At 39.4% G+C, this 19,085-nt stretch overlaps 1 protein-coding gene across 2 annotated transcripts in view; it reads right to left on the reverse strand.

Annotated features, from left to right (window-relative positions):
• RAPGEF4 (Rap guanine nucleotide exchange factor 4) overlaps positions 1-19,085 on the reverse strand; it is a 147,669-nt gene that overhangs the window by 10,876 nt on the left and 117,708 nt on the right. For both annotated transcript variants that reach the window (XM_053947078.1, XM_053947079.1), the window contains 12 exons: positions 18,124-18,274; positions 16,823-16,911; positions 16,366-16,396; positions 16,051-16,129; positions 14,735-14,881; positions 13,468-13,565; positions 10,325-10,450; positions 9,689-9,867; positions 3,873-3,963; positions 1,602-1,652; positions 884-971; positions 488-552 (listed from right to left, as the gene is read on the reverse strand). In XM_053947078.1, the coding sequence (XP_053803053.1) occupies positions 488-552; positions 884-971; positions 1,602-1,652; positions 3,873-3,963; positions 9,689-9,867; positions 10,325-10,450; positions 13,468-13,565; positions 14,735-14,881; positions 16,051-16,129; positions 16,366-16,396; positions 16,823-16,911; positions 18,124-18,274 (1,195 nt within the window). The remainder of the gene's footprint in view (positions 1-487; positions 553-883; positions 972-1,601; positions 1,653-3,872; positions 3,964-9,688; positions 9,868-10,324; positions 10,451-13,467; positions 13,566-14,734; positions 14,882-16,050; positions 16,130-16,365; positions 16,397-16,822; positions 16,912-18,123; positions 18,275-19,085) is intronic.

The raw sequence follows: 19,085 nt of genomic DNA on the forward strand, positions 1-19,085 counted from the left end.
CTTTTATCATTGTTTCTCCTTTCCAGTAGGAAAGCAATCAAGCCACAGACTTCTTTTCCTCTGTGAAGGGAAAGAAGAAAATATATGTTGTGCAAGTTCTTTTCAATGCTTTTTTCATTCTCCAAGGAGCAATGCAGAACTATCCCAGCCCGAGACAGTTCAGGCCTGTTTGAAGGAACAGCAGTTAAAATCACAGGTTGGTCCCAAACTGTTAAAAAGTGTCTCTAACAGCTCTGCTTCCTGTCCCTGATACTCCCTCTCCTATGAAGCATTTTGGCTGTGCAAGGCTCAGTGGGCAGTTTATTCTCCACCTCTGTGATGTTTTCCAGAAAACCAGCGGTCTCAGGCTCTGTGTACAATGCAGGCTATTTTTGCCAGGTCTTGGTCCTGCCTTCATTCTCTCTAGGTGAAAGTCACTGTTGAGAAGTTTCTTGAAGAGGTGAACAGTGAGGTATTTTAAGTTTCCTTTCAAATATGTCATACATACCATTTTTTCGAAGTTTACTAGACTGTCAGTGAATGTCTTGTTTCCCTCATGAGTAAACGTCATGTCTGTATAGAAATAAAAAACACATAAAAGCCCATTTCTGAATCATGGCCATACAAAACAGCAGAATGATCTACCCTTACAAAAATTGTAGCAGCTGTAAAAGTAAAACATTTAGGCTTTAATTTGCAGCATTTCTAAGACTAATAAAATTGAGGTATGATATCCAGATGTACAAACCCAGTTTGTCTTGTCTCTGTGTCGTGCTTTTCATAATGGAAAAAGATCATACCTCACACTGAGATTGATTTTTGTTTTTTCTTGCTGCTACTCTTATCCTTCAGATATTTGACAAATAGCTTTCAAGTTAATAATTCTAGTAACATCCAAGCTTACCTTTTATAAGCAGTGGCATGAAAGGAATTATTGGAGGGTCCAATTTAGCTACAGTTAGTCTGTAGGCCCTATGGTTTCTTGATGGATCCTTACAAAAAAAGAGAAATCAAATAATTACTAATAAGTATCATTATACGTATCAAGACACTATATGCATTGATTTACATGTCATGGCATTTATTAAAAACATTATTTTTTCCTGTGACTTTAAAAGTGCATCTGCAAATTCATACACCTTTTATGATTCTCCCAGACTGGTTACACAATGAGAATGCAGCCACTAAACACAAACATTTTTTCATGCCAAATAGCTAGGTTAGATATGATTACAAAAACATTCTTCATAAAAATAACATGTATTTCTTCCTCCCTCCTTACAGCTGCAGATCCAGTTTTGCATATGTTATAGCACTAAAATGTATTGCCTGGAAAAATCCAGGTTGAAAAATAGAATTTCCCATATGCACTATTGGAAAACAAGTGATAAAGCTTTTCTGAGTTCCCAGATTAACTTTGAGTGGTACATAAGTTCTCTCAGAGTAGGTTCCTAAGAGTATAATTTATTAGTCATACATACTTGTTTTAGCAGCTCTAAAATGGGATCATAAACTTCTTAAAGTCAAACAAGGACATATAAAATGTTCTGAATCAAGGAATTCAAATCAGAAACTGAATTATCTCAGATTGTGCATAGAATAAGGGATCTATTGCTATTCACCATTAAGCTTTCAAACTCTGCATAGATCTTCTTGAACTTGCTTGGGAGTTTCTGTTAATAAAAACAAAAATAGCAAACCTTAATTAAATCAGATCAGTGCGGTAATTTTAGTGTAAATGCTAGTTCCTTCTACAATGCCCTAAGTCAGGAAAGTGCTCTTTTTTTGCCAGATATTTCTAACAATGTGCTAATCTAAAATACAACATGTTTCCTAGCAACCAGATTAAAAATAGAGATGGGACCAGCCATGAAACCTGGATCCTGATTTAAACCCTGACTTGAATTTAGTCCTTTGGGATGTTTCGATTCAGATTTTTGTTTGGCTCACATAGCAATCAGTGAATTCAGAATGTAATGGAAATTCATGTGGATGCTTTCAGGACATCCCTGATTATAGCCTATCTGAAAATACAATTTGCACACAGCTTCTGTAGGAGCAGATCAGCTTAATTATTCATACCTATGATGAACTGCCCTTGAAAACATTCATATCCAGGCCTGGGCATTTCCAGGAGGTTTTTTTGCTCATGCTGATGCATTTATTAGTAAAATTCTTGACATGCTCAGCAGCAAAAGTCCTCCATCACTTTCTGGGGTACAAATTAATGAGTATTTTTTCAATCCACAACCTGCACAAATGAATAATGGTCAGATGATCATATGATTGAGATGAGATGGGCTTTACTAAAAAATTTCTTTCCCCCTCGTGCATAGTATGTTACACAGATTAAATAACTTTACTCTGAAGACTATAAGATATGTTATAAATTGGTTTCAGAGATCACTGTAAATTTTTATGTATAATCAGAACATGTCAGTTATTTTTAGTAAGAAACTTCTCTATATTTACAGAATTTTTCAGACCACTATTAGCAGTGGATAACATTAAAAATTAATAGAGACTTTACAGTACAGAAATGATTTTTTGCAATACTTTCTACATTTGAAGTGTGTACCCTAGCAAGCTATTTACACTGTGCCACAGCAAGGGCCTAATTTTTAATGATGTGTGTCAACAACTATGTGCCTAGTTTGCATATGCATGCAGATTAGGTATTTGTGAAGTAAGTGGTATAATTGGACATTTGCACCTGCAAATATCTAATTTCTGCATGCAACTAATGTAAATGCGTGATAATATAGAAAAAAAAATAGGTCTTGGTATGTTTGTCTTTAAGTATTTTCTGTATATATCTGGCTAAAAATCAAATTGCAAAAATTCTCTTGTTAAACCAACTGCTCTACAGAACCAGAGGATGATAACATTTCCATGATCTCAAGTTAATTTTCCACATGCACAAATGATCTGTGCCCCCCTACCAGCTCAGACCTGGTGCCTATTTCAGATTGCTGTATGTAGTATATACATTCAATTCCTTCTTCTCTAGTCCTGTACTGTCTCAGCTCTCCAACTCCTCTCAGTAGCCACAAAGAAAAGGTCATTATTTTAAGAAACTGAAAATCTTTGCCTGTTGCACTGATTTTATATGATACACATACTTTTGAAAACGGAACTGGTGTACTCTCAGACATGTTAGTCTGATCTGTGTCAGAGCACATTTTATAGGTATTCAAATCTTGCTTTCAGTTGCATCAATAACCTCAGTCATGATAATTATTTTGAATTTCTAATGAACAAAATGTATGCACATTGAAATCTATACTGCTTTTGATAACCAGTATGTTCTCAGTGGTTACACTGCAGCTGGACACTGCACCCTTTTTATACACTCATACAAAAGAGCAAAGCCACAGCAAAAGGTGGAAGCTCTGAGAATGAAGACCAAACTGCCAGTAAGCATGGAAATGTATGTCAGAGAGAAAACCAGAACTGGTTAGAAGAAACCCACATTTTAACAGGGCAACAGAGTCCCTGTGGTGATCAGAAAATAATATGTATAAACAGAGGATGAATTTAACAGAATTATCAGTGGAGTGATCTCACTGAACCACCAGTAAAGTGAAGACACACAGATGATGGGCTGATCTAAGAGGTTAGCTGGCTAGCTTGCTCATCCTGTTGGGCAGTTTAGCTCAGCAACAGGAGCCACTGTTGTCACTCTTGTTAACTCCTGTGAGTATTCAGCATATCCATGGGTGTACTATACTGCCTTACTAACAAATACTGTCAGCCTTAGCTAAGGCTTATGGTCAGGAGCTGAATTAGTAGATCTAGCTTTATCAATAATAAAGGCCCAATTCATGTTTTTGCTAATTACAAGCACAAGTCCCCATCAAGCTTCCTGGAATAGGATTTTAGCAACAACTTACCTCCCACGTTAATGAGAGACGGCTCACAGCAACATTACTCAGTCCCATAATAATAGCAAAAAAGGAATTCAGATTTTTGTATTCTTTACAGCTGAAACACAAAGGGCCAGGTTTTAAGTTGTATATATCAGTCAGAGCAGTACTTACGACAACCTTAAGAGCGCTGAACCCAGGCATCTAGGTCACTTAGAAGTGACTGAATTTAGACAGTCTTGGCCAGCATGCTTGCAGACACCTCTTCACCAGTGTGTTAGCACTTCACCACACTCTGGAGGCTTCTTTCCTTTCCCTCCTAAAATGATCTCCCTTCTTCTACTTCACTGGGTGCCAGCTTCTGCAAGCACTTATAGTCTTTGAAGCAATTCTCCACCCAGAAACACCGTCCTGAAACTGGGCTCAATTCAGTCCCAAGAGATACCAGAGACAGTGTAAACAACTGTTTTGAACTTCATTTGCTGCAGAACTTGCTGACAGCTCCTGAACAGCTAATGACTGCTTGAAGCTCTCCTTAGGCAATCTTCATTGCACTTTACAGGGCCACTGAGTCTTTTTAAAGGGAGAAGACCATCTGTCTAGAGATGCCCCATGCCAGTGACCTCTCCTGCAGTACAGGATTTCTATTACTTATAGATTCTGGGACTTCTAGTATGTTTCAGGAAAAGAGCAGCCATTTGTTACCAGCATCATTAAAGAGGTCCTGGGCAAAAGGAGCTCCAGGTCACGCTCCATCTCTAATGCAAAGAAGGATTTTGCTATCAGTCAGGAAAAACTGGAACATGTAATTGAGTGCTACGGAAGATCCAACATGTCATATGAAGGCGTAGATACAATCTGATGGGTATAGTCAATCTGATGGGCATAGTCAACACAACTGCTCAGCTGGGTCTGCCTCACTGGCTCACTGACTCAATAGGAAGGGAAGAGATAGAACAAAGCCTATCAGAAAAAAAACTCACAAAACTGCATCTCACTGGGTTTTGGCACATCTCAACTGATGTGCCAACATCCAATTTCAGCACCTCAGTCTCTGTTTCTTCAGCTGTGACTGGCCTTCCTTAGGGGTTGGTATTGAGACTGTTGGGGTTTAATATCTCTATCAGTGTCATGGACAGTGGCATCAAGTGCACCTTCAGCAGGTTTGCTGATGACACCAAGCTGTGTGGTGCAGTTGACATGCTGATAGAAGGGATACCATCCAGAGAGACTTTGACAGGCTTGAGAGATGGGGCTGTGTGAACCTCATGAAATTCAACAAGGCCAGGTGCAAGGTCTTGTACCTAAGTCGGGGCAATCCCAAGTACAAACACAGGCTGGGTGAAGAATGGATTGAGAACAACCCTGGGGAGAAGTACTTGGGGGTGCTGGTGGCCAAGAATCCTACATGAGCTGATAATATGTGCTCGCAGCCCCAAAAGCCGACAATGTCTTGGGCTGCAGTAAAGCATCATGGCCAGCAGGCCAAGGGAGGTGGCTCTCCCCTACTGTTCTTGTGAGGCCCCACTTGCAGAGCTGTGTCCTGCTCTGGGACTCCAACATATGAAGGAAATGGATCTGTTGGAGTGAGTGCAAAGGAGGACATTGTTGTGGTGAGACACTGCACAGCCTGCCTAGAGAAGTTGTGGATGCCCCATTCCTGGAAGGGATCAAGACCAGGTTGGATGGGGCTTTAAGCAACCTGGTCTAGTGGAAGTTCCAACCCCCATGGCAAGGGGGTTGGAACCTGATGATCTTTACAGTCCTTTCCAACCCAAACTATTCTATGATTCCATGATTTACCAAGAAAACTTTAACAAGATTCAACCTATGATTCTCATATTTTTAATTCATCATTGAAGCTCTTAGCTCCTCTGAGGTATCCTTAGCTTTAGACAAAATTAGTACAATCATCTCGTCATACTCTCTGACTCCATAATTGTCACATCATCCTATTCTCCATCATCCACACCATTCCATTCTTTCTGTACCTCCATTTTACCAGACCTGGATGTATTGAGTGAGTGAATCCTTGAGATCTTGGCCTCACTTGTGTCTGCACTGTGTGAACACTGAGCATGTGAATAAATGATCTCTCCCACATGCTGGTTGGTCTGTTGGGAGATTGCTGCCTTCTCAGATCTTCTGGCAGAGCTGCTCATACAAATTCTCCCACATGAGATTAGTGACAGTGAGCAAGGGTAGAAAGGATAAACTGAAATGCTAAAGCTACATCAACTTAATCTACTAGTCCAGGTGAGGGAGTGCCTCACTAGTGGATCTGAGGGGAGCTAAAGATGAAAAGCAGACAGGATAGGCTGTCCGTGATAACCTCTTCCCTAGGCACAAGTAAATCCATAAAGGGATATCTGTCCACAGCCCGTGACAGGATTAGGAATAAATTATGGCAGGGTAAAATAATTAGTAACACACAGCACTAGTGCTCAAACAAAGTAGGCAGCTGCAACTGTATCTGCAATATTTAATTTGCATCTACCTTCATATTAAAAAGGAAATGTTTTGCCAAATAACCTGGTAAGGAATATAATTTGACAAAGTCCCAGTTAAAATCCATATAGACACATGATGTTCTACCCCAGATATTCAGTAAATTCTACAGGGACTACTATAAATAGCTCAGTTCCAGATAAATGACCCCTGTAAGGCACTAGAAACAGAGCTGCATAGCTCTACTGCATATAAACTCCATGTAAAATGTCAAAAAGTGGATCCTCTAAAGCACCACAATGCACCACCTCAGAGCTGAGGTCCCTCTGCCCCACAGAATGGACTGTACAAGAAAAATCTTCCTGTTAGAATGAATAGTAAACACACACACACACACTCTCTCGTCTCCAAAACAAACATGTATGTGGTTAAAGTCTCTTTGTACTTAGAGAAGCATATTCATCTTGGCATTTTCTCTGTAAACACACATTTCAAAAATTTCTTACAGGCTCCTTGGGCTTATAACATATGCACATGTACAGAAAGAATGATTTTCAAAATCTGAGTGAAAGTATCTGAGTACACTGATACACAAGAAGGCTTCTAAATAGCCTGTGGATATATCCACAAAGAGAAAATACACACAAACTGCATTTGCAGATATCCATAAGAGTATGTGTAAGCACATCCCAGAAGGACTTTCTTATACAATTAATATGGGAAGAACTCACTCTTGGAAATATAGTTCACTTCTTCCTTCGTTTGAAAGTTCATTCCTACAATAGCTGGAGAAAAGAGATGAACTTGGTAACCCCTACATCCTTTTCCAGCAGATGCTAAAGTGACACTGGCTCCTGGAACTGAAAGCACATGTGCACAGCACTTGGAGCCAGCACTTGGCCTTGCGCTTGCCTGCACAGACTTGGGAGCACACATCAAGGGTGCATAGGGTGGCAGACACAAAATGATGTGCCTTCTGCAATGATATCTGCACCTCAAGCCACAGAACTGAAAAAAGCTTCTCAGTAGCAGTTATCTTTGAAAATGAGTACGTGCAAGGCATCTCGTTACCACCAGTCATGCCTAAGATTAATAGTGCAGCACTGAGCTGTTCTCCCTGAACACTTTTCTAATGAGTCTAGTACTTCTAGGTAGGGTAAAGTTCTCATTAGGTCTCAAGGATCTTCACAGGCAAAACTTCCTCAAAGATATTGCTTCAAGGTCTGGGCTTTTTCTCCTCTCTAACTTCGGTGCACTTTGTGTTTGTTTTAGTGCATGTGTAGCAGCTGTTACCATGGCAGCACTGCACAGAGGGCAGCAGCCTGGCAAAACTCCCCAGCGCCTTTCCAGCAGCTGGAATTAAACCTGCCCTCTTGGTTTGTACAGAGGAAAATCTTGTGCTTCAGATTTCTCTGCTTTTAGGAGACAAAGAGAACCCAGCAGAGCAGACTGCTTTTAGCTATTTATTTTTAGCATTGTAGTGATACCAGAAACATGGAAGTAAACAGGAGGTTGTCAGGCTGTTGTAAATAGCACAAGATTAAACCCATGACTTGGAGGAACTCGCAGGCTAGGGAAGTTTATTAAGGAGATATTTAACTGTAATTTTTAGGATACTTGATTTCAAGTGTTTATGGAAATTACTATTGTATCTTAATGATCACATTTCAACATTTTCTCATTTAATGCCAGAGGTTAGGAAAGACCCCGACGTCTGTGTGGGTGCCACTGCCCTCTCCTGGGCACAGCCCGCCAGGCCGGCAGCTGCTTCCCACTCTTGTGCTGTGCAGTGAGATAATGGAATATGCGGTGCGTGTATTTTTAGAAACTAAAGAGGTAAATTCTGTCCTCTGTTCTAAATATAAAACTGATCCTGCATGCCCACCACCAGATTTTTTAAATCTTCAGCTTTGACGAACCACAATCCAATTGCAGGGCCCAAAGTAGATTCCAGAAGGAAGCTGTTACTTGCAGAGCAGGGTGTCCTGGAGGAAGGAGCCACACTGATCCCCAGTTTTGATGTGAACACAGACTTCAGCTACGTGCAATTACTAACTGGGAGGAGGGCAGCATCACAGCAGCAATAGTAATCTCTTCTTTTACACAACTCCATGTAATGATGCAAAAAAGTTGGTTTTACTGTTGGTTGGTTTAACTGCAAGTAACAGCATCTCTGTTGGTAGAACTGCCTAAAGGCTTCTAGCTACAATGCCCAGAGCTATAGATAAACACTACAGACCTCAGCAAACTGTTTTTCAGACATCAATAAATACACCATGAGCTGGAAAGGGAGGGTGAGTGTAACCATAATAAAAATCTGTACCTATGCAGGGCATGGATATACCCCTGCTCCCTCTGAAGTCAGTCACTGCTCCCTTTTCAGTCAGTCACTGAAAAGGGTCTGGAACTATTCTCTTGGCACCACCCTTCAAGATATTTGAATGTATGGATGAGATCTCCTCTCAGTCTACTTTTCTCTAGACTAAACAGGCCCCGCTCTTGCAGGCTCTCCTCCTATGAGAGATGCTCCAGACCCCATATCACCTCTGTGGCCTCTACCGGACCCTCTCCAGTAGCTCCCTGTCACTTTGGTGCTGAGGAGCCCAGAACTGGGCACAGTATTCCAGATGTGGCCTCACTAGAACTGAATAGACATGGCGGAACGCCTCCCTTGACTTGCTAGCCACACTCTTCCCGATGCACCCAAGATCCCACTGGCCCTCCTGGCCCCCAGGGCCCACTACTGGGTCATGGTCACCTTGTCATCTACCAACAGTTCCAGTCCCTCTCTGCAGAGCTACTCCTTAGTAGGTCAGCTCCCAACCTGTGCTGCTACTTGGGGCTACTTTTCCCCAGGTGCAGGACCCTACACTTTGTATCATCAGCAAACTTACTGCAAATCCCAAACAGAATGAAAGTAACATGAGTGTCATTCATCATCTCCATGCTACATCTCTTTACTCTCCTTTCTTGGTTTTCCCACTCAGGGCAATTCTGAGAATGGTTTCCCTGAGCAGAACCAGACACATTTCTGTTCTCAGGAGAATTAGGCTCAATTTTGTTAATATTTACTAATTCACATACTAATATTTGCTAATATTGCTGTACGGAAGGGTAAATGAAGGAGTCTCCTAATGAACTGAAATATATTTTCTCACAAATTTGATGTAGAAACATGGTCCTAAGAGATCACAGATCAAGGAGCAATGGAGAGTAGCACAATAAAGAAGAATATGTGTTAGCAAGGTTCTATACAGCCCTATAAGAAAACAGACAGAATTACCAAATACAGAATGTTTTAACCTCTACTCTGTGTGGCTGTCTGAAAAGAGAAAATAAAAACACATTGGCTATACTGAACCTCACTTCCAGCTCCCATATGATTGTATACTTACTGGGCTGCTATCTTAATGTATTTCTTTAAGAGCTGAACACGCTTGCTGAGTTGAGAGCAAAGACAAATCTCGGTGACCACCCAGAACTGAATTTCATTGAATCTTCTTAAAAACAAGTCCAGATTTGCTGTGGTCTTTTTAAAATTGTGCCTTCCAAAAGTGTGATAGATCAATTCCAGCTAGGAAAGAGAAAACAGTTTGGAATTCTTTTTGAAGTGACATTTCTTCAAGGAAAGAGACTAAGACTGACCAGGTAAGTATCTAGCCTGAAACTTGCCCTGCAGTCTGGTTTACATTTATAGCTGCACAGATGACAAGGATTCAGGTTACAAATTCAGTATACAATAGCTGAGGCATAGTAAAAGCGTAACTACAGATTATATACAAACAGCTTAATACTTAAAACAAACAAAAGTAATTCAACAAGCACATGCCCAGAAGAAGTCCAACTTTATTTTTCTATTTTGCCTATAAAATTAAGAATGTCTTATACTTTCAAAACTTGTAGGTGGCTTTATTGTAGAATTTGTGAAAATCAAGCTTGGAGAAGGTTTTGGAAATAATGCACAAAGCTACAATGTACAGTTAAACACCTTTTAATAGATTCTAACCTGCTAAACAGATAGATCCTCATACCTCATGCACACAGTTGAAGAGCTCCCAGTCATAAATTGTCATCTGATGTGCTAAGTCTTTGGAACTCATCAGTTCAAATGTTCCTACTGTACCAGTAGATGGTCCTTCTTGTTCTGGCAATGGTGCCTACAAACAAGAAAATATTATAAAAGTATTTTAGATATGCTAAATCATGTGGTTGGTGCTTTCATTTCATAATATTTCTAACTTTTTTTTTTTTCAGTGTGACCACTTTCCTAATCATGTTTCTAATAGTAAAACTGAAATTGCAGCAAAACTGAGATTTGCTTTTAAACACAGGCAGGTATTAGGAAATGAGAAGCCCAGTGCAAAACCAGTATCAGCACAGGATAATCAGGAAAATTCTGAAAGCTCTTCAGAGACACTATAAGAAAATAAACCAGACTGTTCTCAGTGTGTTATTTTTAACATTGTTCTAAAATTTGAATCTATAATACACATTATGCTAACTAAAGCATGTGTGTTTGTTTAGGAGCATAGGTCTTTCCAAAAAACTTTTATGTTTCCTTTTTCACATAACTAGGCCACCAAGGACAAGCCAAATACTTTTACATATTTCTGATTCTAATTATGAGAATTGTTACATCTAGCGTGCTTCAGAAATCTGCAGTGATTGCAAGATCTTCTGATCACTAATAAAATAAACCTCATACTTTCTCTTTGATAGTACACAAATTTGATGCACAATTTGTGATTGCAAATTCCTGGTTAGGCTGATTAAAATGATATAAGCACAGTCTTATGAGAAAGAACCATGTACAGAACATTTCTGAAAGGCACCTCCACGCCACCCAATAAATGCGACGTGATCTATGATTTTGCACACAGGTGAAGTATTAAACAGAGATTTAAAACATGGCTGGAGATCAAGTCAGATTTGAAGTAGTCTGTTGTACATACTAGGGTGAAGTGTTTGAATCAAAACTGCTAAAATACTGCCAACCAATCCCCTGGCAAACAGGAGGGTGAAACACCCGCAGAGCCGGCCGTGAACGCGCGGGTCACCGGTTCTGCTCCCAGGAGAGGGCGGCAGAGCTCACACACGAGCTTCCCGACTCCGCACGCCTTTGTTAAACACGGAATGATGGACACGGAACTGTCAACAGGCTGCTTTCCCAGTACAAACTCAGCGGAGTCTGCCTGATTAACAGACCATATTTAGATGCTGCAATATAAGAAATGAGCCTACTAAATTAATTCTATTTTATATAAGAGTAATATACTAGCAACAGAAATAAGTCTGACTGGATTAATACATCAAACCACTTTCTCAGTAACACATAGTGTGTAGGGCTTTTACTGCTGTATGAATTCTTGCTTTGTACTCTAGGGAAAACTTTCCTTTCAATTATCATTGTCATAAAAACTAATTAAAAAAAAAAAACTAAATCACGAACATTATCCTCTTAAAAGCTTCATCTATAATTTTAAAAAAGAGCAGAAAAGTATTCTCTAAAATATCCAGAGCAGCCATTAATGTTACAAAAAAAAAATGCAGATTGCTTTGAATTGGGATTTGCACAAACACAAAATTTCTTTAGTTTATCACAACATATGAAATAAAAGTACAGCAGCTTTGTAGAAAATTCTAACTTGTGGAAATCTGCGGAAAGAGAACTGCCTACAGACTGAAAGACGTCTTTTTTCCCCCATTTGGAGATGAACACAACATAGCTGTTACCATAACAAACACATATTTTCCAAGGCTAGGAAAGAAGCACTTAGATGCAAACTTACAGCATATTTGAAAAATTCATCTACCCAGAACAATTTTCACATGGGAATTACCAAATGTAATGTGGATAAATGTTCATGAACAGGAAGCAACCAGAAACTGGAATGTGAAAGGATTAAACTGTGAGGCAGCTAAGGCTGTAACATTTTTTGATTTGTTTATACCTCTTTGAAAAAAGGCAGCTGATAAGGGGTTGTAATTTGCTATGCAGTGCTGAGGACCATTTTTAAAGTGATGAATGTACTTCTGTAATTCTTACTGAATTCAGTCTTGTTGATGAAAAGTAGCACATTGCAGCCCTGTATCTTAGAGCTCCCTGCAGCACTTTGAGTACTTGATGCATGGTAAATAGCACCAGGAAAAGGTACAGAAAGCCAGGACAATTTGCTGCGAAAGCTATGTGTACATAGACAATGCAGAGCCATAAATAAGAACCCAGCACAGTTTTACTGATGCAACACCCCTGCTTTACAGTAGCATGCCCCATGAGGGTATCTACTTGGCAGGATTAATTAACCTTAAGGGAGCACCAGAATTTAATAAGCTGAACAAGAGGTATCTCTGCATGGAACTACATATGCTGGATGTGCATTCCCTGGTTACTAAATTGAAAGCAGCAGCAAAGAATAGATTTTACCATATCCATAAAAGAAATCAGGCATACATACTAAGTGGCTTGTTAAAAGCATACAGGAGGCTGAAACAAGGCTAGGAGTAATAGAGTTCATGCTGACATGACTTGGCAATGACATTTGTTTTTAATGAAATAAAAGGAACAAAACGTACAGTCAAATCAAACTCTATAAAAGCAGACCCCATGGAGATAGCTAGAATGACTGTATAAACTGTAAGTACTTATGAGCAATTCTACCTAAGAAAAAAACAGACTTTCTACCAGGAATATTTTCTGTGATTCTACCTAGAATTATCTCCGATTTTGACACAGCATTTTGTGGGGATGAGAAATAAAAAAAAAAAAAAAAAAAATTAAGGATTTTACTGCTGGAATCAAATCTCCAGAATGCTTTAATTGATAACGTTTATCTTAGAAAATATATCTCTATGACTTTGAGGAGATAATTCTGTAATGAAGAATTACTGTATGTCTTGGTGACAATACTCAGCTCTTCCTGAATGCTCAGTGTGACAGAGAGAGTACTGGGATCAAGTTCTGTTATGTGGATCCAATGGAGGGATTTCTGGTCTACTTTAGGGAATTAAAACATCAGCTTGTTTTATTTTCAGGGCTCATCCTATTCAAGTGTGACAAGCCCATCGTTGTGAATGTTTCCACTAGTTTTTATCTGAAGTGTGGATAATGCAACAAGGGCCAGGTGTTCAAATAAACCACAGCCCAGATGTTCCTGAGCACTGCACACATACATACCAAAGAATCGAACTGATCCCGCGGGCAGGCAAACAGCCGGCCATTAACACTGAGAGTGGTGAACACCGAAACATCGTGAGGCTTCAGCACAACCTTTTCTGTAAAAATGAAACAAATTATTATTTATTACAATTTACAGCAGGATTGATCTACCAGCTGCACAGATCACCCTTCTGGGAACAAATTTTGCCCAGTAACCTGATGTCCAGAATACAGAACAGAAGACAGCAAGATCCTCTTTACTGAAGAAATGTGGTAAGCTCAGTCCAAACCAGTCTCCTACAGAACCAGAATCCCAATCCCAAACTGTACAGACAGGTCAAGAAGCCTGTGCTGCTCTCACTAGAAACTACCTGCAAAAATTAAGCCTAATTAGGGAGTGCATTCATTCACTACTGAGCTGTAAGCATTTAGAGAGCTGTTCTTAAAAGAAATTGCTCTGAAAGGTAGAAACTGCTCAAGGAAGTGATGGAAATGCATTACGTTTGTAGAAGAGTATCACATCACAGGTAAAGAAAAGATAATGAAGTACTTACAAAACAGTCTCTTCCAGCAGATGTTGGTGGTCAGCAAATCTGACAAAAAATTGCTTCAACTGCAATAAGTAAAGCTGCCTGGTGTCAGTTCTCAGGAAGTGAGCCATTTTTGGCAGGCTCCACTGTTTGCAAAAATGCCTTCCAACACAGCTCTCATTACCTCTGTGTGTCTCCACATAGTCATACTCAACCAAAGCACTTGAGCAATACCAATTCCCCAGCAGAATTCACCCTCCAGTGACTCTCACATTTCCACAGCCTAGAGGGGGGCCTGATCCCTGACCCTCTGCAAACACTAGGTCTGTGTGTTTGGCACTAAGTTGCTCTTCAATGGTTTGCATGGACAGAGCAGCCAAAATGATAGTAACCACCACCAGAATGCTGGCACTGCAGTGTTTTCTGACATTACTGATTCCTGAGTCTAGTATGAATTTATCCACGCTTGCCTCCTATTTCTGTGGTGAAAAAACTCTTACAAGTCTAATAGTGAAGGAAAATTGGGGTAGCTGTGCTCTGTAACATGCAGATACACAAGCTTCTCCACTGGTCCTGTCTCCCATGTGAGCTGCAGTCTGTGCCTGCAGCAGAGGAAGGACTTGCCTCTCATTAGGACTTGTGGGAGCTGAACATGCACATGGGTATAAAACCTTGACTGAACTGGTCTTTCAATCCCTCCAAAAATTCTGCTTCACCATAACTGAGGAGTGTTTAAGATGATGTAAGTACAGTACCTCCTCCTGAACTCATCTTTACTATGATGAGGCCTTCTCCAGAGCCCAGCTTGTCTGCAACTGCACTGATCACTTCCTTTACAGAAGAAGACACTGGCACACGGATAGTGGTGTAGGTTTGGTCTATGCAGTATACCTTAAACAGAACTAAAGAAAAAAACATTGCACACTTTATTCCACATGTCAAAAAACACTCATTTACCATACAAATTACTTCAACTTCAGTAACCACTTCTCACAAAATGAAACAAAGAAACAATAAATCACTACATAGTGATTTATTGTTTCTTCAATTCCTCAGATGCTCTACAATTTCAAGTACAGAAATCTCTGATTTCCCAGAGTTTTGGATTTTGGATTTTCAATGTTCAGGACAGTGCCTGTCCTATGAATGAGAAAGGTGCAGCCATATGAAAAGAGCAGTTATTGCCTGTCTGGATAGACACAAGGGGTAGTATTGGCAGCAGGAACTGTTTCCCCTCTTTGTAGGCCTAGAAACACTGCTATGGACAGCAGAAGCTGCATGACTGGCAGGATGTCTGCTGTTCATACATAGTTAGTTCCAGCTTTTAGCATGGTTCTTTTAATGGTGTGATTTATGCCACCAGCTTTCTCAGCTACATCACCTTGAATTTTGTTACCTTGTTTTTACTGCTGTTCATTAGCAAGAGCTATCCTTTAATATCAAGTGTGTTGAAGAAGCAGCTGTTTTAGGTGACAAAGTTCCACAAAGCAACCATTAAGAGTATCTTATCAGTCATCTGAAAATGACATTCTGATGCACTGATGTAAATTATACCTTAATCTCTTCACAGAATCAAACAACAGCAATAGGGCAAACCAGCAGATTTTGGTTTTTACACTGTGTGCCTAGATTGTCAGATTCTAAATCCATGGTCCATGGCATGATTATCTGCTCCACTCCTACCTTGCAAAGAACAACTGTACATGTTAGCTCAAACTACAAAGGTAAGACAGAGGCTCAAACATGACCTTCAGCTTCCACTCTTTATTGCACTGCCATTACCTGCAGTACAGTGTCTTATTGGTTCTTCCCTTGGTCATTCCTTATTTTAAAGGTTTTTACATCTTCCTCTGAGGAAGCAGTGTTTGACAGCACAAGTAGCTAAGGGAAAAGACCAGGAACACCTCAAATCAACAACAGAGTGGGCTAGCAAAAGCAAAGAGAGTTTGTTTCAGGCCAGGCTTCAAAATTCTAGGTAGGTTCTTTCATTTATTTTTAGACCTTTTTTTGAGACAGACAAATTTATATAGATGTCAGTGGCTCAAGGAAACTTAGCAGAAGAGAAACTCACCTTCATCACTGCCCCTGATAGGCTGGCGTTTCTGTGCTCTGTCATCACTTGTGTTGAACAGCTGCAGAAGAACTTTGTGCTGAAAATGAATCATTGAGATTCACATTAATTAAAGAACAAACATGTGGGACACATGAACTACCATACATCTCTGATCAATGGCAGGTAAAAGAGTAGCAATGCAAAATTTGACAATGTTAAAAGCTATCTCTCAATGTGTTTTTTTTAATATATCCATGATTACTAAAGCAAAGATGTGCAAATTTGCTGTGCTTAAGATTTTACTTGAGAAAATGAACAAACAAATTCTCTTACCTTCTTTTGTGGTGCTTTAGGTTCTTCAGAACTATAAAAAGGTAAAGCATAGAATATAAAATGAAATATTGTCTGGAAGAGTTTGTGTACAAAATCACCTGTAGAACATGGACCACTTGTCAAACTAGCATATCAATATAATCTTAGTTATATATGAAAAGACTAGATGATACCACAGTTAATCTATGACCAAGGCAGAAAAAATATTATACAAAGTTCATGTAAGCATGAAATAAGCTTCTGTCAATCTCTCAGTGAGGGTATAGTGCTTGCAAGAATGATGTGGAAAAGAGGGCCATAGACATGAATTCAAATAAGCCTGCATGCAAACTTTCAATTTCATATAACTGAGTGTCATTCACAAAATGGCTTTTTAATAGATATAACCAATAAATTTTCTTCATCAATTTACTGAAAAAAAGGGCAGGGGAAGGAAAGAAGCAAAAACTATGCTTACATTTGCTTTACAATTTTCTCTAGCTCTGGAAGTTGCTCCTTTAGTGCTGCAATCATTCTAGTATCATCTGATACAGATACATAAAATTCCTGTAAATGATAGAGAATAGTCTTTAAATAACTATAGGGGTAAATGAGCAGTACTCGGGAGACAGGATTATGAGATGACATCTGATAGCTCAATGATTATAAAGAATGATAATCTGCATAGAGGAACACATGCTGGGGCCAACCCTCTATTACTTCTACTTGTTTATCTCCAGCTGATTTAAAATAAGAGTTATACATGCAGAGGGGGAGCCTGATGAGACTCCTTAGCTCACTCTGTAACCACCGGCTGCCTGTATAAAACCTGCATTTTCACACTGTCAAGGATAAAGACTAAAAAATCCACAAATAATCTAGCATGATAGGTTTTTTAGTTCATTGCTGTTGTAGCCTTTAGTGCTTGATTTGCTCCTGAGTCACTGACTCTCAGCTACTACTCTAATCCACTACAGTATCACCCGCTTTTAAACCCTCCTCAAACCTCTTCCAGTTATATCTACATAAAACTGTCCCAAAGAAAGATCTCTGTGCTTGCAACTGGTGATTGTTAAAGAACAATCTGGACTAATGAAAGACTATGTCATCTCCAAAGCTTGAAAAGCTTTCCCATGTGGGTTTGTGGAGTGCCTACCACTCTTGAAGCCCCTCTCTATTCCCCTCTGCTAAATCTTAGATTCAATTTTAAGCTCTTTAGGACAAGAACTTTCATTCAGCCAGTAACATATGGGATTCTGTTCCATAAACACCATATATAATAAGATTGGCAATCCCAATCATTTAACATGACATTGGCAGTGCATTCTTATCTTAGAAATCCAAGGATATGGCAGCTACCACAAAGAATTTACAAGGGTTCTGAAGTCAAATCTTAAGTTCCAGCAGCTGCAGTACAGTTTTTATTCAAATGGAAAGGAATTTTGGTTCTGTAGAGTGGCAGCCCTCCAGCTCCTTCCTGGCACACCTTAGGCAGCCATAAACAGCCCTTCAGTTCAACCTGTAAAGCCCCATAACTATTCAGAAGAAAATACTAGAAAAAGCAAATTCAGCTATTGCTCTAACACAAGCTACCCATACAGTGCTTTGAAAGGGATCTGCAACTCTATTTTCTGAGGTCCAGAGGCTAGCAATGGTTCAAACACTGTTGTGTTGCCTTTACTGTCTGCAGCTAAACCTGACAAAACATCGTAAACTGAAATAAACTTTGCACTTTGAAATGATCTCTTTCACTTCAGTGATACAATGATTCCTTTATACCTCCAAAAAGGCCATTGCTGCTTCATCTTCTTGCAGTAAATCTCCATATAAAGCAGCCCACTGCAGAACCAGTCGAATGACTCGCCTTTTATTGTTGAGGGCATAATCCATTTTCTCCTGCTCTGTACCCTGAGAAGGCTGGGCATGATAGGTGCTCCAGTGTCAAGGAAAACATTCAGTGATTGAAAATATCAAACCCACCATGAATTCATGAGCAACTGACTTCCAACAAACCACTTTCAGGGTGCTCAAACACAACTTTCCAATATATATTTCTAAATTCTGACATCCACTGGCATAACAATTTGCAAACTTTTCATGTTCATACTAAAAAGTAAAATGACAATAAATTTTCTGAAGAGCACAGGAAGGATCACAGTTCTACCACAGAGATGGTTGCTGTAGGGGAACAGAACAGAAAGGACACTTTGAACAACAAAGAGCATTAGCCATGGAGACTGAAGAAGGATATTTCTCCTTGTTCCTCTTTGGAAACAGTTGAAGAAAAAGAAAAATGTCACTTTGTATTTATTAACAATTCCAATTTTCTATTCGTGAGGAAGACTACCAGAATGAACCACCAGTGTTATTCCTTTTGTTTTTACAAATTATTGTAACTCAAAATGAACCTCAGTCCCATTAAGGGAGGGGGACTTTGACATTTACAGCCTAAACTGACTATAGAAACACAGGGTAAAATAATACATTTTGTAGTAGCTTCATTGTTATGAGGAAATCAGACATTTACAATATGTCAAATAAAGCGTATTTTGGACACAATACTTTGTGAAAGTTATTTTGTGATGAACAATAGGAAAAAATTGGAAACATTTTATTGACCTTTTTAAAGACAAAGTGTCAACATTACAAAAATAGACAAATAGCTTAAAGGCCAAAAGCAACATTTAGTGCAAGGAAAAAAAACAAGAAAAAAAATAAAGGCACAATGGGTAATAAATTGA

This window comes from Vidua chalybeata, chromosome 7 (genome assembly GCF_026979565.1).
Source record: "Vidua chalybeata isolate OUT-0048 chromosome 7, bVidCha1 merged haplotype, whole genome shotgun sequence".
Lineage (NCBI taxonomy): Eukaryota > Metazoa > Chordata > Aves > Passeriformes > Viduidae > Vidua > Vidua chalybeata.